Genomic DNA, 27,999 nt, shown 5'->3' with positions numbered 1-27,999 from the left:
AGTTAAATAACTTTACTCAGAATATTGTTCTGGTCCCAGACCCCCATTTCTTTTTAGGTCTGGTTAAGGGTCAATAATGTTTTGTCTAAAGTGGACAAAGTTTGTGATTCAAGACACTTGCTCAGAGAATAAAGCCACAAGATTCCACATGTTTTGAACAAATAAAATAAACTTTCACACAAAATAAAATAAAACAAAGGTCAGAAATATGAAACAATTTTTGAATATCTGTTTCATGCCCTAAAATTCATGGTAAATATGGTAAATTTGTGAAATCAGCACACTGCATTAAATAGCAAACGTGACCAAGACGGATTCCATGGGATTTCTCAGCAACCCATCAACATGTCAGTGAATGCTGAGAGCCAACCAATCTCATTGTCATGAGGGATTCCAGTCTTCATCTCCAAAGATCTCACCATGGAATTCTCTTCAAAGGTTACTCCAAATTAGACAGTCTCAATGATTGAACATCTCCCAGTGTTTCAATCATGTCTTGCCAGATTTATGAGTGCACTCGATCCTTTACTTTGTAGTTCAATTTCAGTCCTTTAATAGCTGGCTAGCATCACTAATCTGGCCCTGTCCCGAGATTTCACAAAGCTTCAATTTCCCCAGCTACGTCATGCTAAATGGTTCTTGTGGGTTCCTCTGAGCCCAGGGTTTCCAACCATCCAGGATTAGCTGATAGACTCCAGGAATTGAAGAGCAATCTCCAGGACACTGCTGTGTGCAGCGCTGGAGAAAAATCATTGAGACATTAAAAAAATTATTAGTTTGTAATTGTCTTGGAACACTTCACTTTCCCAGATGTACACTCCTGCTTCACAGTGCCAGGGCCCTGGGTTCAATACCCGCTTGGGTCACTGTCTGTGCGGAGTCTGCACATTCTCCCCGTGTCTGTGTGGGTTTCCTCCAGGTGCTCCGATTTACTCCCACAAGTCCCAAAAGATGTGCTTGTTAGATGAATTGGATATTCTGAGTTCTCCCTCAGTGTACTCGAACAGGCGCTGTAGTATGGCGACCAGGGGATTTTCACAGTAACGTCTTTGCATTGTTAATGTAAGCCTACTTGTGACAATAATAAAGATTATTATTATTAAAAATAAATAAAAATTGGGAATGCAGAGGCTGTTTGGCTGACAGCTAAGCATCATCTAATTGGATTGAATCTTTTTTACTTTCAAATTGGCATTGGAAGGCAGTGCATCACAAGGATGGTCGACTAATGGAGCAAACCATGTGATGTGAAACCTTCAAGAATGCATTTATTTGTAGTTGGAAACTTTTCTGAACCTTAACCTTTTCCAACTTGGAGGTAGTGACCTTTGCAGCTCCCATATTCTTTTTATTAGCCCTAACTGCAGAAAGCCAGCTGACAATAAAACATCTACTGCCAGGAGCTTGCTTCTAATAGCACCTTTTCCCTTGCTGCCGGACGCTCTCTGCCCAGCAAACACATGATAAATTGAAACCCTAGAATTTTCTTAATCGCAGCACATTTTCATGCTGATGTAGTGTTCCAGTGCTCACTTCTCAGGTAATTGTAGCTTTAACTTCCAAAACAAAGCTACTCTCTGGACGTCTCTTTACCAGCAGTGTCGACCCTTTGGGCAGAATTCTCCCACCAGCATGGTCAATTGCAGGTGGGAGAGCAGAATTCGGCGGCAGGCCCAAAAATCTGTTTTGTGTTGGCATGAAATTGCCAATTGATGCTGCCCACCATGGCAGGACAGGAACCCAGTGGTAGCCAGCGTGAAACAAATTTGCATCCCGCTAATGGGATGCAGATGAAAGCCTGGCTCCAATCTTTGCCCCTACGCCCGATTCTCCACAGCATTGGTCCTGAACATGTCTGCACCAACATGGCATGCTTCCCTGTCAGGGTTTACCTGATGAAAGGCTGAGGCTGCTTCTGGAGTTCGGGATGGAGGCTATCAGTGAACTTGGAACACCACAGCCATGGGTGGGGGGAGCACCTATCGGGTGGATCTTCCAGCTTCAATGTCTTCAAGTAGGTCCACCTTCCAGCCACAGTGTTCCTGCTGGACTAAATTCTTTCTTCAGGAAGCCCATACTCTTTCTTCAATGGCGGGTCAGTGATGTCAGGCGTCTTTTTTACTATGGCACCTGGATCTGACAGTGGATGCGCACCATCAAGTCTCCCCCACCATGAAAAAGAGCGCAAAACCCCTGAATACATAATTAATTATACCAAGGACGAAGATATCGTGTGGTTTCCCATCAGCCTCCGACGGAGGAAACACTCCCCACTCCCAACATAGGATTAATGGGAAATTCCATCCCTTGACTCCAATTCTCCAGCTATTGTAAGCCCAGCTGCTGTTTATGATCTAATCTTTTTTGTTGTTGACCCCTTCAGTCAACATGGCCCCAATCCTTTAAGTGCATGAATGAATCTTCAAGCTGCTTTAGTTGCATTTGTCACATTTCCTACAGTTAAACTGCAATCTTCTCAGAACTAATATTTACTTCTAAAATCTGCCTATGAATCATGAACTCGGTATATATAAAAATATGCATTTGCTCTAAAAGATGGAGATACTGGCTGGAATTTCCTGGCTCTATCCACTGGTGGGATATCCTGGTCCTGTTGAAGTTAATAGACTTTTGGCTGGCTCACTACGGACCAATGCTTTCAACTCTTTTTTTTCTAATGTATTTTTATTCAAAGCATTTTCATGTTTACAAAAAGAATCATCAGAACAATCAAACAATTCAGCAAACAACCACATCCCACATGTTCTCCTGACGCTAACCCATCCTCACATCCCACCTTCCCCATTTTGACTAACCCCCTTACTCTCCCCAACCCCCTCTCCCAAACACCCACCCTTGCTGACCCCTCCAACCTCCTTAAAGAAATCAATAAACAGTTTCCACCTCTGGGTGAACCCATCTGCCGACCCCCTCAAAGCGAACTTGACCTTCTCCAACTTCTGGAATTCTGCCAGGATGCTCACCCACACTCCTGCTTTTGTCGGCTTGCAGAATCATTTCTGCATATATTGTCTGAGCCAGGGAGGGGTGGGATTCACCGGCCCGCTAGCCGTGTTTTCCTGGGTGGTGTGTCCTCGCCGGCAGCGGGAATCTTCGTTCCCGTCACCTGCCAATGGGGTTTCCCATTGTGGCCACCCCACATCACGGGGAAACCTGCGGATGTCGGTGATCTACCGATGCAACGGAGAATCCCACCAGGGATGGATTCAGCCCTTTATTTCTCAACTAGGATTGTCATTTCAAAAGCAGTGTTCATTCTGTTTAGCACATGGCTGGTGAGCCAATTCAATATTGATTGCCAAGCAATTATGTTACCTGAAGCAATGACCTGCTGTTCGTTACTCTGTCTCAAACACTTTGAAATATATTTCTTAATATATAACTTAATAGATGGTTCTAATGTACTCTGTCCCTGGATTTTCTGATGCCCTGTTGCTGAGCAGTAAATTGTGTTGATTTTCCCTTTCAGATACTTTCCAAAAGGAAGCTTACACTGCTTATCAGTTCACAGTTGCAAAGGTTAGCTTTTTCAAATTGAGTCAATTCTAATTTCTAATTGTTATTTTGTTACAAAACTTGCTGCTGAATGTGTACATGGAACACATATCCCGGATTGTTGGTCGAGATTATTTTAACAAAAGTAACTAGGCATGACATTAAACTGCATAAATATAACCCTTGCTGAAATGAATTATGTTTTCAGAGGAGTCTGTGCAAGAATAAGGATGTGACTATTCTCCAATCTTTGGGAATTCTAAAATATGACAGCATTTCCAAGCATATATACAAGTGTCAAAATTCATCCATCCTCATTCATTCATACTCTAAATGGAACACTTAGAGGACGTGTTAACCCATTTCAAATAAGCAGATAAATACCTCATAAAAAAGGGAGGCAGCATGAAAATAGGACACGCAACATCTGCAAGGTCACGGTACCAGATAAAATTTCCTGGTTCAAACTTGGCATGTCACTCTGAAGCATTGTTGGGAGTGTTTAATGCTAACATTACATACCAAAAAGGAAAAAAAAACGTTAGGACAGTATTCTTATTGAGTTCAATCTTAAGGTGTACAAGGCTAATTCGGACCAGTATTCTTGTTTTTATTATGTTTTTTCCTTCTGAGTGCCCATCAAACTGCTTACCAATCAAGCATGGCATCAAGAAACCCTTCCTAAGCTATACTTAATGAAATGGTCAGAGAGAAGATCCTGCAGTGGCTGAAGTCGTGCTTCATTCAGAAGGGAAAACTATGGTTATCAGAGATCGAGCATCACTCCAGGAATTTCTGAGGAAACTGTTCTCACCCCAGCCATTTCTATCTGTTGGTTACTTTCCTCTATGTTAGTATATTCAGCGATAACCAATGGCAGGAAATAAATTAAGGACGGAATCTTTCGGGAAATTAAGTGATGTTTGCATGAATGATAGAGTTTTAATGCCAGGGAACTTGGAATAATCTGAGACGAAAACTTAATGATGAAAAAGGACAGGTAAATTACCTTAAGGGAGGAGACTCGTTAGGTAATAGTAACAATGGCTTCAGAATGTGCACGTTGAAACAGGTAAAGAAACGTAAATAGCAAGTAAAAAGAGTCTAACATGAAAATGTTGAATGACTTCCGGTGGCAGCCATGGTGTGATCGGTCGCACTAAGGCGACTCCAGCCTGGATCTTTTTGCACGATTTTCGGGGGAATTTGATAGAACGTTGTGAGGAGGGTGGAGGATGATTAGTTCGCTCCTGGACTGGAATGTTTATGGGATGTCAGACCCGGTTAAAGACAGTGAGAGCCTTGGCCCAAGAGTTGGAGGGGGCTCGTAGTGCAGCGCAAGCTGAGAAAATGGCAGAGGGGGAAGGGTCATCGTCGATGGCGAAGCTGCCAATTGAACACTTGATCGGTTTCATCAAGGAGGAATATCAGCAGCAACAAAAGGATACACAGGGGACTGGTTGATGGTGATTGAGGGGGCAAATGCACATATTCGTGGGACCTTCGGTCAGGTGGAGAAGACCAGAAGACATAGGAGTAGAATTAGGCAACTAGGCCCATTGAGTCTGCTCCGCCATTCAATCATGGCTGATATTTTCTCATCCCCATTCTCCTGCCATCTCCCCATAGCTCCTGATCCCCTTATTAATCAGGAACCTATCTATCTCTGTCTTAAAGACACTCAGTGATTTGGCCTCCACAGCCTTCTGCGGCAAAGAGTTCCACAGATTCCCCTCCCTCTGGCTGAAGAAATTCCTCCTTATCTCTGCTTTAAAGGACCGTCCCTTTAGTCTGAGATGGTGTCGTCTGGTTCTAGCTTTTCTTACCAGTGGAAACTTCCTCTCCGCGTCCACTTCATCCAGGCCTCGCAGTATCTTGGTAAGTTTCAATAAGATCCCCTCTCGTACTTCGAAACTCCAACGAGTACAGACCCAGAGTCCTCAAACATTCCTCATATAACAAGTTCTTCTTTCTAGGGATCATTCTTGTGAACCTCCTCTGGGCCCTTTCCAAGGCCAGCACATCCTTCCTTAGATACGGGGCCTAAAACTGCTCACAATACTCCAAATGTGGTCTGACCAGAGCCTGGTACAGCCTCAGAAATACATCCCTGGTCTTGTATTCTAGCCCTCTTGACATGAATGCTAACATTGAATTTGCCTTCTTAACTGCCGACTGAACCTTCACATTAACCTTGAGAGAATTGTAAACAAGGACTCCCAAGTCCCTTTGTGCTTCTGATTTCCTCAGTATTTCCCTATTTAGAAATTAGTCCTCTATCCATGCCAGGATCTTACCCTTAACACCATGGGCTTTTAACTTATTTAATAGAGAAGCACTTGGAGGTTCAAGGAACGATAATCCAAGACGTGGACAAAGTGGTGTCCAACCAGAGTGGCCAGATCATATTTCTGGAAGCGGAGATGGTGAGACTGGGTGATGTTTGCAAGATGCTGTTAGGCTGGAGGTCCAAGAGAATTGATCTCGGTGGCAGAATATTGTGGGCCTGCTGGAGGGAAGGCCACCTTTGGGGCGGCCCGACGCTGGAGTGGTTCACGCCACTCCGACATGCCGGGACCCCCCGCCCCGCCGGGTAGGGGAGAATCCCGGCCTAGGACCCTTACCGGCGGGACCTGGCAGCCCACACGGGAATACACCATCTGTCCTTTAAACTGACCACCTGATTACCCCTACAACTCACCTCATCTCAGCCAACTACAAACCTCATCCACTTTCAATCCTACCCACTTGCCACGCTACAAACCTGCCTATGGTAGTATGACTAGGGGGTATTACGGTACTTGGAAGTGAGCTGCTAATGGTGCAGAGGACTCGCTGCCCATTGGCCCAGGTAAGTCATGTGCCTCTCAGACGATTGGCTGAGAGGTACGTAGCTCCGCCTACGAGGCGGGATATGAGAACCTGTGCTTCCCGGCAGTCGGCCTTTCTTCTGTACGTCTGCTGCCGGGTACACTTCTTGTGCATTAAAGCCTATCGTTCGGACTTCATCTACGTTTCATGTCCATTAATTGTGCATCAATTTAATGCACAAGATTTTAAAGGATGGAGCTTCGCATCTAGCCGGAGTGCCTTCGACTCAGCCCGCACACAGCAAATGCAATAGCAGCATTTAAACACTGGCTGGCTTGCTTCAATAGCTACTTGAGCAGCCGAAAACGTCCCGGCGAGGGAACAGAAATTGCACATTCTCCACTCGTGCGTCGGCACCACCGTGTACACGCTCATAGAGGACACGACAGACTACGACGCGGCCATGGACTTGCTTAAAGGTCATTTCATCCGGCCGGTGAACCAGGTCTACGCTCGGCACTTACTGGCCACGAGGCAGGAATTCCCCGCTGAGTCTTTAGACGTATTTTACCGGGCCCTCCTCGTTCAGGGGAGGAACTGCGGCTGCCCACAGGTTTCTGCGGCAAAGCACACCGAACTTTTAATCAGAAACGCTTTCGTTGTGGGTATGCAATCTTCGCAGATCCGCCAAAGACTTTTAGAGAAAGAGACTTTAAGCCTCACCGAGGCACGGGCCCTCGCCTCCTCCCTGTACTTTGCCAATCATAACGCCCGCGTGTACGCTCCTGACCGCGCGGCGGCCCCCTGGGCAGCGTGGAACGTGACCCCCCCCCCCCCCCCCAGGCCTGCAACACAGGGCACCCCGATAAACCCACGGGGCCCCGCTGCTACTTTTGTGGCCAGGCAAAGCACCCACACCAGCACTGCCCGGCCCGCTCCGCAACCTGTAAAGGCTGCGGCAAGAAGGGCCACTTTGCGGCCGTCTGCCAGTCTAAAGCGGTCGCTGCGGTTCTGAGCAGCGACCACGGGTCCCCCCCCCCCCCCCCCCCCCCCCCCCCGCTCTCCTCAGGGGACCCATGCAGCCCATGGACCTCGCTGCCCCCACCCCCCACCGCCATTTTGGGCCCCCGACACCACGTGCAACGCCCGGGCGCCGCCATTTTGGGCCCCCGACTCCACGTGTGATCCCCGGGCGCCGCCATTTTGTTCACCCCCCACCACGTGCGGCTGACGGGCGCCGCCATCTTGGATCGGCACCGAGGACCCCGCAGGTGTCTGCCAGATGATGACTCAGAGTTGCTGCCACGACTCGCCTTAGTCACATTGGACCAGTCGCGGCCTCGCACGCTGTCCACGGAAACCATGAAAATCCTCCTCAACGGCCACGAGACAAGCTGCCTGCTGGACTCCAGGAGCACAGAGAGTTTTGTCCACCCCGCCACGGTAAGATGCTGCGCACTTTCCATTTACCCGGTAAAACAAAACATCGCTCTGGCCTCCGGTTCGCACTCGGTCCAGATCATAGGGTGCTGCATAGCGGACCTCACGGTCCAGGGGAGGGAGTTTAAAAACTACAAGCTCTTCGTCCTTCCCCACCTGCGCAGCAGCACTCCTGGGGTTAGATTTCCAGTGCAACGTTCAAATTCGGCGGCCCTATGCCCCCCCTTACTGTCTGCAGCCTCACGTCCCTCAAGATCGATCCCCCATCCTTGTTTGCAAAGCTCACCTCGGATTGCAAACCCGTCACCACCAGGAGCAGACAGTACACTGCCCAGGATCGGACCTTTATCAGGTCCGAAGTCCAAAGGCTTCTGAAGGAAGGGGTTATCGAGGCTAGCAACAGCCCCTGGCGATCACAAGTGCTGGTGGTGAAGACCGGGGAGAAAAATAGGATGGTCATAGACTACAGTCAGACCATCAACAGGTTTACGCAGCTGGACGCGTATCCTCTCCGACGTATCTCCGACCTGGTCAACAGGATCGCGCAGTACAAGTTCTTTTCCACGATGGACCTTACGCCCGCCTACCATCAACTCCCCATCCGCGCGAGTGACCGAATGTACACTACGTTCGAAGCGGATGGGCGACTCTACCACTTTCTAAGGGTTCCCTTCGGTGTCACGAACAGAGTTTCAGTCTTCCAACGGGAGATGGACCGAATGGTCAACCAATACGGTTTACGGGCAACCTTCCCGTATCTCGATAATGTCACCATCTGCGGCCACGACCAGCAGAACCACGACACCAACCTCCGAAAATTCATCCGTACTGCAAAACTCCTTAATCTGACCTATAACAAGGATAAATGCATGTTTAGCACCGACCGTCTAGCCATCCTCGGCTACGTAGTGCATAACGGAGAGATAGGCCCCGACTCTGAACGCATGCGCCCCCTGGTGGAGCCTCCCCTCCCCACTCCTTCAAAGCCCTCAAGCGCTGTTTGGGCTTCATTTCATATGACGCCCAGTGGCTCCCCAATTACGCTGACAAAGCCCGACCACTCATCCTGTCCTCCACTTTTCCCCTGTCGATGGAGGCCTGCCAGGCCTTTAGCCGCATCAAAGCAAACATTGCAAAGGCCACGATGCGCGTTATCGACGAGTCCCTCCCCTTCCAAGTCGAGAGCGACGCATCTGATGTAGCTCTGGCGGCCACCCTCCATCAAGCGGGCAGACCCGTGGCCTTCTCCCGTACCCTCCACGCTTCAGAAATCCGCCACTCATCATTCGAGAAGGAAGCACAGGGCATAGTCGAAGCTGTGTGACATTGGAGGCATTATCTGGTCGGCAGAAGGTTTACCCTCCTCACAGACCAACAGTCAGTGGCTTTCATGTTCGACAACGCACAGAGGGGCAAGATAAAGAACGACAAGATCTTTGGTGGAGGATTGAGTTGTCCAACTACAACTACGACATCTTGTATCGTCCTGGGAAGCTAAACCAGCCTCCCGATGCCCTGTCCCGCGGCACCTGTGCCAACGCACAAGTGGACCGCCTCCGAACTCTCCACGCGGATCTCTGCCACCTGGGGTTCACCCACTTTTTCCACTTCATAAAGACGCGCAACCTGCCCTACTCCATCGAGGAGGTCAGGACAGTGACCAGGGAATGCCACATCTGCGCGGAGTGCAAACCGCACTTCTACCGCCCTGAACAAGCGCATCTGATAAAGGCTTCCCGCCCCTTTGAACGTCTCAGCAAAGGTCCCCTCCCCTCCAACAACCGCAATATGTACTTCCTCAACGTGATTGACGAGTACTCCCGCTTCCCCTTCGCCAACCCCTGCCCTGACATGACCACGACCACCATTATTAAAGCCCGACACACCATCTTCTCTCTGTTCGGTTACCCCGCTTACATCCATAGCGATAGGGGGTCCTCCTTCATGAGTGACGAGCTGCATCAATTCCTGCTTAGCAGGGGGATCGCCTCCAGCAGGGCGACCAGTTACAACCCCCGGGGTAACGGATAGGTCGAGAGGGAGAACGGTACGGTCTGGAAGACCATCCTGCTGGCCCTACGGTCCAGAAATCTCCCAGTCTCCCACTGGCAAGAGGTCCTCTCAGACGCCCTCCATTCTATCCGGTCACTCCTCTGTACCTCCACTAACCAAACGCCTCATGAACGCCTTCTTGTTTTTCCCAGGAAGTCTTCCTCAGGGACCCCGCTCCCGACCTGGCTGGCTACCCCCGGGCCCATCCTGCTCCGGAAGCACGTGCGGGTGCACAAGTCGGACCCGTTGGTCGAAAGAGTCCAGCTACTCCACGCAAACCTGCAATACGCGTATGTGGAGTATCCCAACGGCCGACAGGACATGGTCTCCCTTCGGGACCTGGCCCCAACTGCCCCCAGCAAGTCCCCCCCGGCCCCACCGACACCCCCATGGCCCAGCGGACAGGACGCCCCCCCCTGGCCTGGCTCCCGCTAGCTCCAACCAGGGGTATGGACACAGGAACAGGATCATCGCTCCCGGAGTCACGGACGAACACTGCTCCAACGTCGCCGGCACAGCTACGCAGGTTAAGCAGGACATCCAAGGCGCCCGATCGACTGATTGAATCAATGTGACCTACTGGTAGACTCTTGCCTGCGGATGCTCTTATTTTCCTTGTCTGTTCTCCATTTCCATTTCCCCCCCCCCAATTTTTATACACTGTACATTTTGCACATAATTGTATTTTGCCCATAATTGCGGGCCAGTAGGCAGCAATCAATGCAATGGTATGACCTAAACATCTCTAGTCATACTACCAGTCTCTCACGTACTCACGGGAGACCCCCCCCCAATGTTCGCGTTCCCCGTACCATCCCTCCCCCCCCCCGGTTCTTTTTCAACAAGGGGTGAATGCGGTAATATGACTAGGGGTATTACGGTAACTGAAAATGAGCTGCTATTAGTGCAGAGGACCCGCTGCCCATTGGCCCGGGTATGTCATGTGCCTCTCAGCCGATTGGTTGAGAGGTAGGTAGCTCCGCCTACGAGGCGGGATATAAGAACCCGTGCTTCCCGGCAGTCAGTCTTTCTACTGTACATCTGCTGCCGGGTACACTTCTTGTGCATTAAAGCCTATCTTTCGGACTTCATCTATGTTTCGTGTCCATTGATTGTGCATCACTGCCATTCTACTTGCCTGCCACCATACCCACCTACCTCCATACTCATTTACCCACTTGCCTTACCCATTAACCACCCTACTCACTCACTCACTGGACACTTAAACTTGCCTTACTGTGAAAAGGGGCATGTCCAATCTTTCCCTCCGACGCTACTGCGCGATGATGGAGTTCTCCAATGAACTGTACTTTCTGCATTTCTGGAGGAGTCATGCTCAGAACACCTTCCCAGAAATGCATAGCTGCGTCAGGGCACAGAAAAATACAGCCAGAGCCGTGACCCAATGGTAACTGTCGCTTCATGAAATCCCCTGCCAAAGATGTGCCGAGAGCAAGTGTGTGGCAGACTTGAAAGAAACCAAAACAAGGAAAGAAAACAAAATACAGATTACAGTTTGAAATGTTTGAACTCCAGTGTTGAGTCTGATGTGGCATCTAAAATGGTGCCCTGCAAAGGATAATGGGAATTGTGGTCAGGTTGGGACACAGACAATACACAGCCCCTGTGTATTGTGCAGAGGAAACCAAATGTACATAGAAACTTGCACCTGCTAAAGGTCAATCACCAATTTCCCCAGGACAATGGGACACAGATTGAAAGATAGCAGCAGTAACAGAGTGCCTATTTACCTTATTTGGGAGTGCCTACATGCCTAGGACAATAATAACTAAGACCCGCCCAGCTATCAAGGTATCCGCCCCTAATTGGCCAGAATCGATGAGGGTGATCGAAATCCTATCGATCCATTAGATCCCAGATTGGGACCGCCCAAAAGAGCTTGAAAGATCAGAGGATAAGAAGAACTGCGCAACCAATATTCTGTCTCTTTTGCGACCGACCTCTGCCCCACCAACTGCAGCACATCAACCAGCCAAGTTCAAGGACCCGCAATCTCTACCTGAAGTTAGTTGCCCTGCTGCAGGAAAATCTAATTCATTACAGCCAAGGCTCCTTGCTTCAATAGTTGCACTTTGCTTGCCTTGTTAGTGGATAGCAAACTCATTGTATTGGGCAACTAAACGCACAAGACCTAAATGTCTTAACACTCTCAGGGAAAGAAAATCATTTGTATCAGATGCTTAATGAAGTTTTGTTCTATTTTAGAATCGTTTGGATATTACAGTATTAAAACAAGGATACATTGACCCAAACAACCTAAAATTTGGAGAAATAAGAATCCTTGGTGTCAAGAGTGCCCTGGCATCAGTAACCGTGAAACATGGATCTAATGTCACCACATTATCACCACAAAATATCAATTATAATGCAAAGACTAAGGTAATGGAAACTTCCTTATAATCTCAATAATTCTTTCTTTAGTTAAATAGATATACTACCTGTTGAGCTCTTAAATGTCCCATTCTGATACTAAGTCTGACCAACTGCATTTTCTTTTAACCTATAAAACCGAGATATCAAAATTATGTCAGTTTATGGTTCTCCATTACTTCCTATATTTAGCAGAGCAATTTGATTCCAGGGGTAACTTTGAATCTTATGCATGCAGGATCAGAATTAAGTAAAACAAGACTATCCTGTGGGAGAAGGTGATAACACCAAAAATGCTTTTGGAGACTGTCATCTGTATAAGTGACACTTTTTAGTTGCAAAGAAAGATCCCGTAGAGGTCGGTGCCGCTCATTATCTGACTGCGGTAAAAAAGACCAGGGGCGAGATTTCCAAACCCTCAGCCATGTGGTGGCCAGATTCTATCATCCTGCTGCTTGTCAATTGGTTTTCCCATTGAAACCATCTCATGTCGCCGCGAAACCCATTGACGGGGATCCGCTGCCAGCGGGAAAAGTGAATTGTAATGACTGGACAATTAGTATTTTCCTGTAAAATTGAGCGTTTTTTCTTTCTCACCATCCCCTGCTTTGAGAAGTTAATCTGGAGTGAACGCTCAGTGCAACCTTTGTAACATTCGTTAATCTGGTAATGATTATTACAAGTTATTTTATCAATTGCTTTGCTTTATCTTATTATGTTGATCGAGTATCTTCTAATGATAAACCTCATGAAACCATAATATCAGTAAAAGATTAAACTGTATTGCAACAAATCATTCATTTACAGCAGGTATATTTGTATCAAACTTATTTAATTAGGTTTTACACCGTGGCAGAGATTCCTGTTAGGATAGTATCAGGGTGGAATTTTTGCCGACCTGTGTGCTCCGAAGATGGATTAATTTGAAAATTGGGAGCAGACAGCAGCCGTATTTTCTGGGCTACTCATGGCCCACTGTGGGTTGTGGGGGAGGGGGGGGGGGGGGGGGGGGGGGGGAGAGCTGCTACTGCGGCAGTTGTTGAGATCAGTGGTACCATGTAAAGCAGAGAAGAATTTAAAAGGATTTGTCATTTCAAGTTTGCATGATTGATTGAACTGAGCCTGACAGACATTTAAATTTTAAGCTGTCCATCCCTCTCCCACACCTTAATAGTGTTGGATGACAGATTGCGATGACATTCTTGAGATCCAGTGATTCTTGATATTTAATGACTAGAAATGCATCGGATAAAAGCCTCCTGCTAATAATGGGTGATTTGCATGCACTCAACCCAAATACGGGCAGATGCCATTTCCAGTGGAAAGTTGACGAGCCAACAGAAGAATTTATGACACATTTGCCATTGCTGCCCATCTGGCGACTGTTCAAAAATGAATACTAATTCAGAGGATAATCCATGTTGAAGATCGAAGAAAATAGAATTCTCAAACACAAAAGATGCTCTAAAATGAAGTTTATGCTTTAAAATTATTATTGAGAATAATAATTAAAGATTGAATTATTGTAATCGGGACACTTTGATGACTCTTGTAATAAATGTGTTTTCCTTTGCATAGATTGTTCAGCTAACAGGTCTTCAATTAGAACTGGGAGAATCCTACTCAGTACAATGGAATTCTGCTGTATTTGAAAGGATAGATTGTCACCCTGAAAAAAATGCAAATGCAACTATCTGTATCGAGCGGGGTTGCAAATGGCTTGTAAGTAATCTGAAAACAGAAACTTGTTTTGAGAGAGAAAGTTTGTTTATTTATTACAGACATACATTTTTATTCATGTGAACATATTTAGAAATTATTTTTAAGGTTGTTTGTAAGTTTGTACTTTCCATCATCAGTTATGGGGAGAATTTCTGACCATCGGTCACACTCCGGCCAGCCCAGTATTGGCATGCACTGTTATAGAATTCTTATCAACAGGCAGATGGACTGTTTCTGTAGACTCTGTGTGAGTGCTTAAACAGTTGCAGAGTTGTACCCACTTCTACATAAACCACTTCAGATTTTGACTTTGATGCCTTTAACCTGGCCTAGCTCCCTGTGCTCCCTGTCTTCACAATCTTTTTCCAACAGACTGAGTTTATGCCCTTTCATGACAAACAAAGACAGATTGGCTTTCTGCCCTTTTGTATGCAACTGGTGTATTGTTCCAAAGATCTTCAAAGTTTCCCTGGTGTACGTGGAAAGCTTGGTTATGTACTCTTCAAGCTTAAAGACTGAGTTCCTGCACAAAGATATTAGGAAGTATGCTCCTCACTAAAGTCACTGAAACCCTGAGGTCGACTTCCATTCAAGCGGTTTATCCTTCAGACAATTTCCATCGGGGCTGTCTTATCCAATTGGACTGCATTCAACCAATGCATTGCATGCTCTTCTTCAGAGCTCTTCTCCACTATGTTGAGTGGTGCTATGGACTGCTGTTGTTATTTGTTTTTGCATTGGCACGCTTTGCCTAGTGTGGCAACGTGCTTGAATGTGCGTCCTTCGGTTGCACCAGGAGCACACAAACTCCCGAATATGACAGACCTCCTGGGGATGGTCTGCTCTACACTGATAGCAGTCTACTTCAAACACGGGTGCTTTTCCTGGGCCTTTGACTCCGGTCCAGTCATGAGGACCGTGTGTTTTTCTCCTCTGTGCCTGTTGACCCTGCCATGGACCTCGCGACCAGACCGCCCCATACACTGCCCACCTAACCTGCACCATCCGAGACACTAAGGGACAATTTAGCATGGCCAATCCATGTGATCTGCACATCTTTGGACTGTGGGAGGAAGCTGGAGCACCCGGAGGAAGCCCACGCAGACACTGGGAGAATGTACAAAATCAACACAGACAGTTACCCAAGGCTGGAATTGAACCCAAGTCCCTCACACTGAGGCAGCAGTGCTAACCATTGTGCCACCGTGCCACCCACCAATTTGACCAATTTCACTATCTGGTCATCGGTCTTGGAGTCGTGTGCCACCGGGGACGTGAGGTTCCGAGTAAAATGATATGTTTGGGGTCCGCAAACTGACAGAGGGGTTGGAGAATTGAGGGGGAGTCCCAAAACAGCTTTACGCTGGCGGGTTTCCCGCTCGATTGTCACCGCCTCCCAGCAGCGATGTAACAGGGTTCCCACCATGCATTTGAATGCCCTTTAATATAATTAGCGGGCCTCCCCTCTGGAAACCCTCATGTATGAATGTCCTCCCCCTCCTCTGGCAGTGTGACGTTATGTCAGCAGGATTCCTGACAGTTTTTATAAACAGGGAACTGGCGAACAGACTCTGCCAGCATCGCACAGCTATGCACAGCCCTAAGAATGGAGAGAGTCATACCCAGGCACTGAGTGCCGAGCCAGTGCCAGGGTTGGGTGCTTCTGTCGGTGAGGTTCCGGGTGATTGGAGGATGGTTCCGTGGATGTGGGTAGGGTTCTTTTTTATATTTATTCTGCTCATATCAAGGTGCCTTGAGCTGAGTTTGCTGAAGGGGCGGGGCTCATTCAGGGGCTGCCCCCACCAGCATGACGTTTTGGGACCAGCCTCTTAACTTTTCTTTTTCAATGTGTTTTAAAATACAGTGGGAAAACCCGGCAAGGCAACCAGCAGGCTGCCCTCCGGTTATCTGATCGGAGACAATACTTTGAAAAAAATATATAAAATTCCACTCACCATCAGCAGGGCTACAATCTGTGTTATTGTGAAATTATGTCCACTCAACATCCAAAGAGATACTCAAAATCAATAGTGCAGTTTTAGGTGCTGGTGCAGATAGTCACCATTCACTACACCCAAAGCAAAATCACTGTTTGATGCTGAAAATGGCGGGGAGGGTGGAAGTCACTATGAACAACACCATTGTACACAGCACCCTCATTTGCATTTTTGTACTCGAGTTGGGGCTGCATTTTAATTATAGCGAAGCAGAATAATGGTACTGATTCTGGGGTGTTCTGCAGGTTTATGTGATCCCACATCACCACCTTCTCAAGGGCAGTTTGAATAGGCAATATATGCTGACCAAGCCAGTGATGAACACATCCCATGAAAGAATAAAAATAAACTACAGATAATAAATAGGACAGGGTATGAGGATTGAAGTTCAGCTTTAATTTAACCAGGGTGCCAAGATTCTGGATTGTCTCTTTAAACATGAATGAATGGCTGGCAAAATGGACCAAATGATTGGCAATAAGGGAGGGGATTTTTTTCGCAGAAGACAGTACTGATTGTTTTGATCTTTTTCATTGTTCACTTGAAGGGAGTTGCCACTCTTCCATGACTTGATATTAGACTGATGGGCCGAGATTCTCCCCTACCCGGCGGGGCGGGGGGTCCTGGCGTAACAGAGTGGCGCCAACCACTCCGGCGTGGGGCCTCCCCAAAGGTGCGTAATTCTCCGCTTCTTTGGGGGCTAGGCCCGCGGCGGAGTGGTTGGCGCCACGCCGACTGGCGCCAAATCCAGCGCCAACAGCCTTTGACGCCCGCCGCCCGGCGTTGGGGCTGGCCGAAAGGCCTTCGCCTGTTCGCGCATGCGCCGGTGCGTCAGCTGCCCCCACGGCACTGACCCGCCCTCTGATCGGTGGGCCCTGATCATGGGCAAGGCCACCGTGGGGCACCCCCCCCCGGGGTCCGATCACCCCGCGCCCCTCCGCAGGACCCCGGGGGCCTGCTCGTGCCACCAATCTCGCCGCCACCAGAGGTGGTTGAAACCACGGCGGCGGGATTGGCCTCTCAACGGCAGGACCATTGCGGGCCGGAGAATCGCTGCAGGGGGCTCGCCGATCGGCGCGGAGGGCACGCCGATCGGCACGGCGCGATTCCCGCCCCCGGTAATTCCCAGGTGGCAGAGAATTCCGGCCATGGCGGGGGCAGAATTTCCGCCGGCCCCAGGCAATTCTCCGGCCCTGGGGGGGTCGGAGAATTTCGCCCATGGTCTCAAAAGACCATGGAGATTGACCATAAAGACCATGGACTTTATCGTGAATGAGAGGTGCTAGAAATGGGGAACAGTGAGATATTTATTCAACAATTAAGTGGCGACTCTTGTTTCATGCTGGTTGGAGGAATTGAGAGGGGAACTGGAGTTTGAGATTGACCTCATAAGAAAGTTCGGAACTGTGCTTTTCTGTTGGTGGATGAGGAAAAATGTTGGATTACGGGACTGTGGTTGAAGAAGGAGACAAGGAAGCAGGTATCCGCCACTGATTGAGACCTTAAAGGCAATGAGGCTTGTTGATAAGATCAGGTGTGGATATGGGTGAAGGGGAGGGGTGTAATTATTGGTGTATGAAATAATACAGACAGAAAAAAATGTTCAGAATGGCCGAGTTTTTAAATGGCGGATAAGGCACTGAAGATAAGGAGTCGTTTGGCTTTGAGGGAGTAATCCTTGTGAGAATGTTGGCATAGCTCAAAGAAGGAACATATGCTTTGAAAGGAGATGCAGGGGGTATAAAAGAGGAGTGCGGTATGTAAGCCTTTGAAGGAACATAAGATGTGAGATGAGTAAGGGGAGAGTTTGAGGCAGGATTTGACAAAGTGGGTTGTCCCACTGTCACAGCAGTTTGGGTCAGGATGGAATGTCTGGTCAGATTAGCAATCTTCAGTCATGGGGAGGCAATAAAAATCCAATAGCTAGGTTTAGTCAGTGACAGGATATCAAGAAAATAGCTCTCAATGAAATATGAATTGAAAAATGCTATTCATTCAGGGAGCAAATGTTGTGGAGGAGGATACGGACTGTGACAGTGATTAATATCCCATCGTTAGTGTCTGTAGGGAAATAGATGATAGCTGGATTAGGACAAAAGTTAGAGAATTTAAACTCAAGGAGCAGGCACAATGGGAAGATAAACAGGTTGCAGAAGTTGAGGCAGTTTGGTTAGAGTTGTGAGGCTGGAGCATGTGAACGGAGGCAAGGTTGAGGTGTGGGGTGGTATTGAAAATTAAGGCAGGAGAACAGGGCAAAGCCTAAAGATGGTGGTGAGGAAATTGGAGTCTGGGGGCTATAGCTAAAATGTCTGCAGAATAGACATGGGGAAATCTTAGATTACATAGAACAAGTATAAAGGGTGAGGTGTAGGAAACCTCGATGGAAAATGTTCTCCGGTCAGTGTGTTGGAGTGCGGTTCATTATGAAATTCAACAGAAGGAGTTAAGGTTCAAATTGGAAATATAGAGTTCCTCTGGCAAGCGAAAGAGAGAAATTTAATTTAGGTCCCAAAGGCCTAAGAAGCAGGAGTCCACTCAAACTTCATTCAGTTTAACAGTACACCTTTCTGCTTCATTTGTTTCAGCCGACTTCTTAACCAGATCCGGATGAAGGAAATCTGATGTGCCAATCTGTGAACTGTTTGGTTGCGTTATGCTTAAAACATGAAGTTGAGGAGCACAATATTCTTAAAGAACATCAGAGCCTATATTGGCTGAGCTTATGTTGTGTTTACATTGCACCCTGGCTGATGGAGCAGAACTCCCAGTCTCTCAATGAAGCAGCTCTACAGGATATATCACATACAAATGCAAATCAAACAACAAAATGCCAAACCTTAATCGATGGTGATTTAATAGTTATAGAGTCTTGTAATCTACAGCATGGAAAAGGTCCTTTAGTCCACCGCGTCTCCACCGGGTAAAAATAACAACCTAACTATTCTAATCCCAATTTCCAGCAATTGACCCATAGCCTTGTTTACCTTGGCATCACAAGTCCACATTTAAATCTTTCTTAAATGCAATGAGGCTATTTGCCTTCATCATCCTTTCAGGCAGTGAGCTCCAGACTCCCCCTACCCTCGAGGTGAAAATGATTTCCTCACATTCCCTCCAAACCTCCAGCCCCTTAAATTTATGCCCCTTTTCATTGATCCCTCCACCAAGGAAAAAGGTTTCTATCTGTCTGCGCTATCTATGCCCCTCATACTTTTATCCACTTCAATCATGTCCCCCCTCAGTCTCCTCTGCTCCAAGGAAAACAACCGCAATTTATCCAATCTCTCTTCGTAACTAAAACTGTCCAGCCCAGGCAACATCCTGCTAAATCTCCTCTGCACCCTGTCCAGTGCTATCACATCCCTCCTGTGATGTGGATTCCAGAACTGCACACAATACTTTAGCTGTGGCCTAACCAACATTTTATACAGTTTCAGCTTAATTTCCCTGCTCTTAAAATCTATACTTCGGCTAATAAAGGCACGTATACCATGGGCGCGATTCTCTGCTCCCACGCCGGGTGGGAGAATCGCGGGAGGGCCGCTCTGGCACCCCCCGCGATTCTCCCACCCCCCAAAACGGCATGTCGTGTTTTGCGATTCTCCAGCCCGGATGGGCCGACCGGCCTGCCGTTCCCGACCTGTTCATGCCGGCGGCAACCACACCTGGTCGCTGCCAGCGTGAACACAGCGCAAAAGGTGAGTATGGGGCCTGTGGGAGGGCGGAGAGGGGAGCGAGCACCACGACCGTGCTCGGGAGGGGACTGGCCCGCGATCGATGCCCACCGATCATCGGGCCGGCGTCTCCAAGAGACGCACTCTTTCCCCTCCGCCGCCCCACAAGATCAAGCTGCCACGTCCATGACCATTCTGTGTTTCTCCCCCATTTTTACTACTACCACTTGAGCTCTCCAAGGGCTGTTGCTGGCTCCGATGATACCCTCCCGAAGCAACCGCTGGACTTCGGACCTGATGAAGGTCTTGTCCTGGGTGCTGTACCGTCTGCTCCTGGTGGCAACGGGCTTGCAATCCGCAGTTAGATTGGCAAAGAGGGAGGGGGGGTCAACCTTGAGGGTCGCGAGGCCGCAAACGGTGAGTGGAGGTAGGGGCCCGCCGAATTTGAGGGTGAAGCTCTGGAGATTGCACTGGAAATCCAGGCCCAGCAATAGTGCAGTGCAGAAGTTTGGGAAGATCTAGATACGGAAACCGCTGAATTCTACGCCCAGGACAGTGACAGTGACAGTGACCGTTCAGAACCCTCAGATCGGGACAGAGTGGGATCCGGAGGCCAGGGATTTCCATTGATTGGCGGGGTGGACCGCGGGGGAGCAGCGCCTTACCATATCCGGGTGTTTGAAGCTTTTGGTGCTCCAGGCAAGAGGTCACGTGGCCGTTGATTTTCAACGTCGTCGAAGTGGCGCTCAGGTTGTGAGCACGAGATTGGTCCAGTGTCATCGAGGCGAGCTGCGGGTGGTCATCCGAGGTTTCAGATGGAGAGCGTCGGCGACCCAGATCTGACGTTCCAGCCCCGTGGGGGAGACAAGATGGTGGCGTCCGGAGGTCCTGTGGGGAACAAAATGGCGGCGCCCATGGTCCACACGTGGACTGAGGGGGGGAGATGGTGGCGCCCACTGGCCGCACCTGGCCCTGGGAAGAGAAGCTGGCGGCGCCCACTGGCCGTACATGACCCTGGGAGGAAAAGATGGTGGCAACCACTGGCCGCATGTGGACCTGGGAGGAGAAGATGGCGGCGCCCACTGGCCGCACGTGGCCCCGGGAGGAGAAGGTGGCGGAGCCCATTGTGCATTTGGCTGGGGGAAGGGGGCGATTGCGGGTGCGGTAGCGGCGACTGCGCGGGCCTGGCACACAGCTGCAAAGTGGCCCTTTTTACCGCAGAACTTGCAAGTGGTGGCGCGGGCCGGGCAGCATTAGCGGGGGTGCTTCTGCTAACTGTCACAGTGGGAATCCCCGGGATGTGTGGATTGGCGGGTGGCGTATTGACTAAGCTGGGCCCCAACCGGGGGGGTCATTTGCGGGGTCCAGGAGGGGTAAGACGGGTGGGCCGCGTGGCGAGTGGGGTAGGCCTGGACATTACGAGATGCGACCATCATGGAGAGCGCTAAAGCTTTTGTCTCCCTTAGGTCGAGCGTGGCCCCTTCCAGCAGTCATTGTCGGATGGGGTCCGACGCAATCCCCGTTACGTACGAGTCTCGCATGAGGAGATTGGAATGTGTGGTGGCCATAACGGCCTGACAGTCACAGTCCCAGACGAGTGTGATTAGGGCCCACCAGAAGTCTTCGATAGACTCGCCAGGGAGTTGAGAGCAAGTGGCGAGTACGTGCCTGGTGAAGAGTGTGTTTGCTTTCTGTGCATAGTTCTCTTTTAGGAGTGCCATTGCTTCTGCATAATTCTGGGCGTCCTGGATCAACAGAACACGTTGGAGCTCAATCTGGAGTATAAGACTTGAATCTTTTGAGCTTCCGTCGGCATGGGGGTCGCAGCGTTGATGTAAGCCTCAAAACAAGCTAGCCAGTGATTAAAGTCCTTTCTGGTGACGGGCGAGTGCGGATCCAGCTGCAGGAGATCTGGTTTGATTCTGATATCCATTTCTTAGAAAATCTGACTGCAATAAATTGATGCACGATCAATTGCTCAAAAGACTCAGATTGGTACAACTGTGGCTTTATTGCAGTCAGATGCGTGGCCTCTTACTGCAGCTGGCGAAATGGCAGATCAGAGGAGGACACGCATATTTATATGGCTCCTTGTGGGCGGAGCTTGCCGGCAGGGGCTACCGGCGAACCTGTAGTGCAGGTCCTACCTTACATCCCCTAATATAGGTGCACACAGTAGTTCACCACAATTTCCAAGTCAGGATGGTGAGTGATTTGGAGGGGAACCTTCAGCTGGTTGCATACTGTTCTTGTCCTTATGTTCCAGATATTAATGCTCATTCGTGGGTTTGTAAAGTGCCATTTAAAGAACCTTGGTATGTTCCTGAAGTGCATCTTGTAGATGATACACTGTTCATCAATGGTGGAGGGATTAATTGTTCGTGGAAGGTTTAGCAATCAAACGGGCAACTTTGTCCTGGATGGTGTCGGGTTTCTTGAGTGTTGTTGGAACTGTACTTGTTCTGACCCCCTACGGGGACAGAAATTGTATTGCATCCAATTCCCCTCCTACACCTCAGAGTATTAGCGACCCAGGTGACTAGGGGGCAGTGCTTCCTTCCAATTGAAGGACCTCCCCACAGGATATAAACCCTGACCTGGAAGTAGGCCAGGGAGGTGACCCTGCGGGGAGTGGAGAGGTGTGATATCTAGTGTGAGAATAAACAAAGTTGTATCCTATTAGCCTGGCCTCTTATGGAGTCTTTGCTCCATCTACAACAACACTCATCCAGGCAAGTGGCATATATTCCATTACAATCCTGACCTTGCAGATGGTAGGCAGGCTTCCTAGCCTTTGACCTGCTCTGGTAGCCCCAGTATTTATGTGTATACTCTAGTTCAGTGTCTGTCTAGCCCCCAGGATGTTGATAGTGGGGGATTCAACGATGGTAATGCCATTGCATGTCAAGGGGCATTGATTAGACCCTCTCGTTGGAGACTGTCATTCCCTGGCACTTGAGTGGCATGAATGTTACTTGCCACTTGTCAACCCAAACCTGGATGTTGTACAGGTCTTGCTGCAGTTGGACATGAACTGAAGATGGTTGGGCCTAGGACTATATCCTGACTATACCCTGAGAAATTCCTGCCATGATCTCCTGGAGCTGAGATGATTGACCACCAACCACTACAACCATCTTCCTTTGTGCCAGGTGTGACTCCAACCAGCGGAGAGTCTTCTCCATGATTCCTATTGACTCCAGTTTAGCTGGCGCTCTTTGAGGCAATACTCGGTCAAATGCTGCATTGATGTCAAGGGCAGTCACTCTCACCTCACCTCTGAAGTTTAGCTCTTTTGTCCATGTTTGAACCAGGGCTGTAATGAGGCACCGAGTTCCATTCCAAGGCCCTCCTGGGAGGCTCCTCCGCATCCCTGTGTTCTGCGCACCCCGGTTTGGGAACTCCTGATCTAACTTATGATGTGCTGATTAAGCACTGCTTTTTATGATGGGAATAATGGGCGGGATTCTCCGACCCCCCCCCCCCCAGGGTGGGAGAATCGCCTGGGGTCGGCATGAATCCTGCCCCCGCCATCCTCCCAATTCATCTGCCCCCCAAAAACCGACATGGCGTGAGTTGCACCGCCCGCCTCAGAGAATGGCGGGGTCCGGCGCTACTCAATGGGCCTGGGGCTGTCCGGATTCTCCGGCCTGCGATGGGCCGAAGTCCCGCCCGTTCTATGCCGGTCCCGCCGGCGTAAATTGGAGTTGGTCCCTTGGTGGGTGGCGGGGGGATCTGGCCCCGGGAGGTGCCCCCACGGTGGCCTGGCCTGCGGTCGGGGCCCACCGATCCGTGGGCGGGGCTGTGCCATGGGGGCACTCTATTCCTTCCGCACTGGAGGCTGTGATCATCCGTCATTCCCGGTGCGGAAGTGACTCCATATGCGCATGCGTGGGGATGATGCCAGCACACGTCTGGCGGAGGCCCTTCGGTGCCAGTTGACATGGCGCCAGGCCCCTATCCCGCTGGCCAGCGGGGTGCCAACCACTCCGGGGCGAGCCTAGCCCCTGAAGGTGCGGAGGATTTTGCAACTTTGGGGCGGCCCAATGCCGGAGTGGTTCACACCACTCCCGTCCACCGGGACCCCCCGCCCCACCGGGTACGGGAGAATCCCACCCATTATATCTACGGTCTAATAAAATGTAAGCAATGTTGTGAAAAGTACAATAATTCTGCTGAAATAGACATCAAAATATTTAATACGTTATTACACTTGCTGTTGAGAAAAATACTTAAATGTATTTAGCTATTTTAAGTCAAGCTATATTTGTTGTCGATGAAACCTGGGTTTTTGTTTTTTGCAGAAGAGTTCTGTACCTTCTGAACCTCACTGCTTCTACGAAGGTGATAATGGCTATCTCCTGAATTCAGTCAAGAGGATTACGCAGAGAGGAAATGGAATGCGTGCTGAAATTAGAAGGAATACAGCACATCCAGAGAGTTACAAAGGCCAGACCCCAACTGTGGAATTCCTGCAGGTTGATGTCACCTACCTGAGTGACAATATGTTGAATTTTAAGGTAAGATTCCAAAGTGCCAAGAGGATTTGAAAACTTACAGATCATTAGAAAGTGGGAATTGGTGCAATCCATCACATGTTTAATTTACAGCCTGCTCCCGGTAATTAAATGTTGTTCCTTGAGCTCAGAATATGCATAATTCAATCATTCCAATAGAACAATGTAAATAAAAATAGTGGAAATTTGGGCTGTTAGCAGGAGGCCTTCAGGAAGCAATTCCTTTCCCTCAGCCTAAGCCAGGAACAATATATGTTTCATCTCCGTTATATGAAGGAGATGCTTATGGAAACATACTCTTTCTTGCAACAGTCCTGCTGTTTCAGAGCAGAACAAGTAGGGCAGTGTCAGTGGTTACGAAAGTGACCTGAGATCCTTCGAGGGTGGAACAGATGATATCTCAAACAGTTCTCTGTCGCCTTTTTGCTGCATCAAAGAAGTGGCAGATGCTCTTTATGTCAGGAAAGAGGAGTTCTTGATGTTCCGCTGATGAGAGAGAATGAGGAGGATGTGCATATGGCTTTCTCAGTGTAATGGACTTCCCTATGGTCCAGTGTGCCATTGATTGTGCACACATGCTTTGCAGGTACTGCATCTAACTACATGCAGAGAATTATCACAAAGCAAAGGGTGCCTCTCCCCGAATGTGCCGTGTGTGACAATGCTCAGCACATCATACCGGTGAATACCTTGTATCCAGACAACAGTCATGATGTTTTTATTCTGCACCAGTCCACTCATACCTTGGTATTTGAGCCACCATATCAAATAGGATATGTGGGGTGAGAGCTATCTGCTGACTAGGCATCTCACGACTTCAGTACACATGTGGCCAGCATGCACCTTATGGGAGTCCTATCTTCACATGAAACATCATTGAATAGACCAATATGATGTTCAACAATGGTTCTGCTGGCTGGATCGCTGTGGAGGAACCCCACAGTACTCACCAGTGTATGTGTCATGATTCATTACACTCTTGTATCCTGTCCGCCTTCATGTTGACACAACCCTTGCCATCACAGACATGGTGAGCAGCTAAGGAGGAGGAGGAAAGGAGAAGACAACCAGCACATCACCGTTTTGCTTGCATGTCAATGATCCCCTCATCCAGCTAACTTTCTAGTGGATACCTGTCTAAATTTCCATTGAACAATCCTACATCTTCCCTTCTCTCCGTTTCTGACCATCACAACGTGCTCTTGGCCACAATGCGCAAATAAAAACCCATCACAGAATAAAACATTTAAGCAGACTTTTCAAACAAACCATTCCATACGTGTTAATTAATCACCTCTGTGTTCCCTTAGAACATAAAATGTAGGAGCAGAGGTTAGTCATTTGGCCAATCGAACTCTTATTTCTTAGCTCCACCCATATGGATTCTGATCCAACAGCATTTCTTGTTATTGTACTTATTCCATCTCATAATAACAAAGCTACCCCACCACTCTTTCATTCTTGCCATCCTTACAAAATATTACATACCCCTGAATATTTAGCTTCCAGTTTTGATCTCCTTGCAACCCATCCTCTGTAATGGTTATAAGATCAAACGCATTAATCTCAATTTGTGCCATTGATTAATTTATCTTCTGCTGAATATTATGTGCATTTAAGTAAAGAGCTATTTTTCCCCTTTTTGCCTATTTATTGCTGTTTTATCATGTTTGTACTTTCTGCCCCTTCCTGTCACATTCTGGGTATAATTACCTATATGTATATATTACCTATATAACTGCTTTGTAACGCTGCCACATTCTTTTGCTCTGTAAGCCTATATATCCCCTCACCAGAATCCCCCTTCCCACTATTTAGTTTAAAGCCCTCTCTCTCGACTTCCCTAGTTATGCTGTTTGCAAGAACTCTGGTCCCAGCACAGGTCAGATGTCGGCCGTCTCAATGATACAGCCCCCACTTTCCCCAGCATTAATGCTGGTGTCCCACGAATCAAACCCCATTTCTCCCACACCAGTCTTTGAGCCACATAATCATCTCTCTAATTTTATGTACCCTATGCCAATTTGTACATTGCTATAATCCAGAGATTATAACCTTGGAGGTTTTGTTTTTTAATTGAGTGCCTAGCTCCTCAACTCTCTATGAAGAACCTGTTCCCTCATTCTACCTGTGTTATTGGTACCAACACCGACCACAACGGGATGCTGCCCCTTCGACTGCAAGTTCCTCTTTAGCCCAGAGCAGATGTTCCAAACCCCAGCACCAGACAGGCAACACAGCCTTCTGGACTTTCAATCCAGGCTACAGAGTGTCTGTTCCTCTGACTCTTATCTCCGACTATGACTACATTTTTCTTTTCATCGCCAATTTGAATAGTTCCTTGTACCATGGTCCTATGGTAATTTTGCTCATCCTCCCTGCAGCCCGCACTCTCCTCCATGTATGGAACATGATTCTCAAACATATTGGACAGGGGCTGAGGTCCTGCAGTGCTACCTTGTGGATCCCTCAACTTTCCTCACTTGTAGTCGCACCCTCCCGTCCTTGACCACTGACCGAATTCAAGGTACTTAGTCTATGGGGTGCGACTGCCTCCTGAAGCGTCAAAGTAACTCTTCCTCCATCCTTTTGTTTTATAAATTTAGAATACCCAATTAATTTTTTCCAATTAAGGGGCAAATTAGCATGGCCAATCAACCTAGCCTGCACATCTTTGGGTTGTGGGGGTGAAACCCACGCGAACACGGGGATAATGTGCAAACTCCGCACGGACAGTGACCCAGAGCCGAGATCGAATATGGGAACTCGGCGCCATGAGGCAGCAGTGCTACCCACTGCGCCACCATGCTGCCAAACTCTTCCTCCTTCCTGGTGTATCGCAATGTTCCTCGAGCAAACAACACTTGTTACAAATGTGGTCACTGTGAACTACAATAGGATCCATCAGCTCTGCTCAGTACACCCAATAGCGGACTTTAACTTCAGTCCGCTGAATCGTTCCCTGGAACCCAGTTTCCCAGATTCAGTTGATTGAGGAACAGCCTTAGAATTCACCAATGCCTCACTGAGGTTACGTATCCATGGTTTTCAGGGGTTACTTACTGGTGGCCGTATTAGTTAACGTGACAGTTTCATTCACAGGCGCAGTGACGGACCCGGGGGGGGGGGCGCATTTCGTTATGGTCAGCGGGACTGCATGTTAGTGCACCAACTACGAAAGCAAGCAGCCGCAAAATAAAGAGCGCATGTTAGGGACAGAAAGGGCAGACCCAAACGAGGTTAACAAACTTTGCAAACTTTTACCACGGTCTGTATACCTCCAAACCCCAGGAGGGGTACTTGGGGATGAAGCAGTTCCTTGACAGACTGGTGGAGGAGGACAGGAAACAAGAGCTGGAAGCACTGCTGGGCCTGGATCAAATTGTGGATTGCATTAATTCCATGCGGTCAGGAACAGTGGTAGGACTGGATGGGCCCCTGGTCAACTTCTACAACACATTTGCAGTAGCACTGGCCCTGCACTTGAAGGGGAAGTTCAAAGACTCACTGTCGACAGGAGCCCTGCCACCCACGCTGGACCAGGCTTCGATCTCACTGATTCTCGGAAAGGACAAAGACCCGACCAGTAGATCATACAGACCCATCTCTCTCTTAAATACTGATGAAAAAGCCCTAGTGAAAGCTCTGGCAAGGCTCTTGGAGATCTGCCTGCCAGAGGTGATCGTGGAAGATCAGACCGGGTTTATTAAGGGCAGACAGCAAACATCAAACACCTGCTGAATGTAATAATTTAAAAAATAAACACATTTAGATTACCCAATTAATATTTTCCAATTAAGGGGCAATTTAGCATGGCCAATCCACATACCCTGTTCTTCTTTTAATTGTGGGGGCGAAACACACGCAAACGCGGAGAGA

The 27,999-nt window shown here is 48.5% G+C and overlaps 1 protein-coding gene across 6 annotated transcripts in view; it reads left to right on the top strand.

Moving 5' to 3' along the window:
- The window catches only part of si (sucrase-isomaltase (alpha-glucosidase)), a 200,304-nt gene that overhangs the window by 97,240 nt on the left and 75,065 nt on the right, over nt 1–27,999 (top strand). For all 6 annotated transcript variants that reach the window (XR_005462898.1, XR_005462899.1, XR_005462901.1 and 3 more), the window contains 4 exons: nt 3,491–3,540; nt 12,046–12,219; nt 13,789–13,932; nt 23,908–24,123. Coding sequence is in view for 2 of the 6 variants with exons in the window: in XM_038816696.1 (XP_038672624.1) it covers nt 3,491–3,540; nt 12,046–12,219; nt 13,789–13,932; nt 23,908–24,123 (584 nt within the window). In the remaining 4 variants the exon portion in view is untranslated. The remainder of the gene's footprint in view (nt 1–3,490; nt 3,541–12,045; nt 12,220–13,788; nt 13,933–23,907; nt 24,124–27,999) is intronic.

This window comes from Scyliorhinus canicula, chromosome 13 (assembly GCF_902713615.1).
Source record: "Scyliorhinus canicula chromosome 13, sScyCan1.1, whole genome shotgun sequence".
Lineage (NCBI taxonomy): Eukaryota > Metazoa > Chordata > Chondrichthyes > Carcharhiniformes > Scyliorhinidae > Scyliorhinus > Scyliorhinus canicula.
The sequence above is the reverse complement of the archived record's forward strand: the minus strand, read 5'-3'. Positions and strand labels throughout refer to the sequence as shown.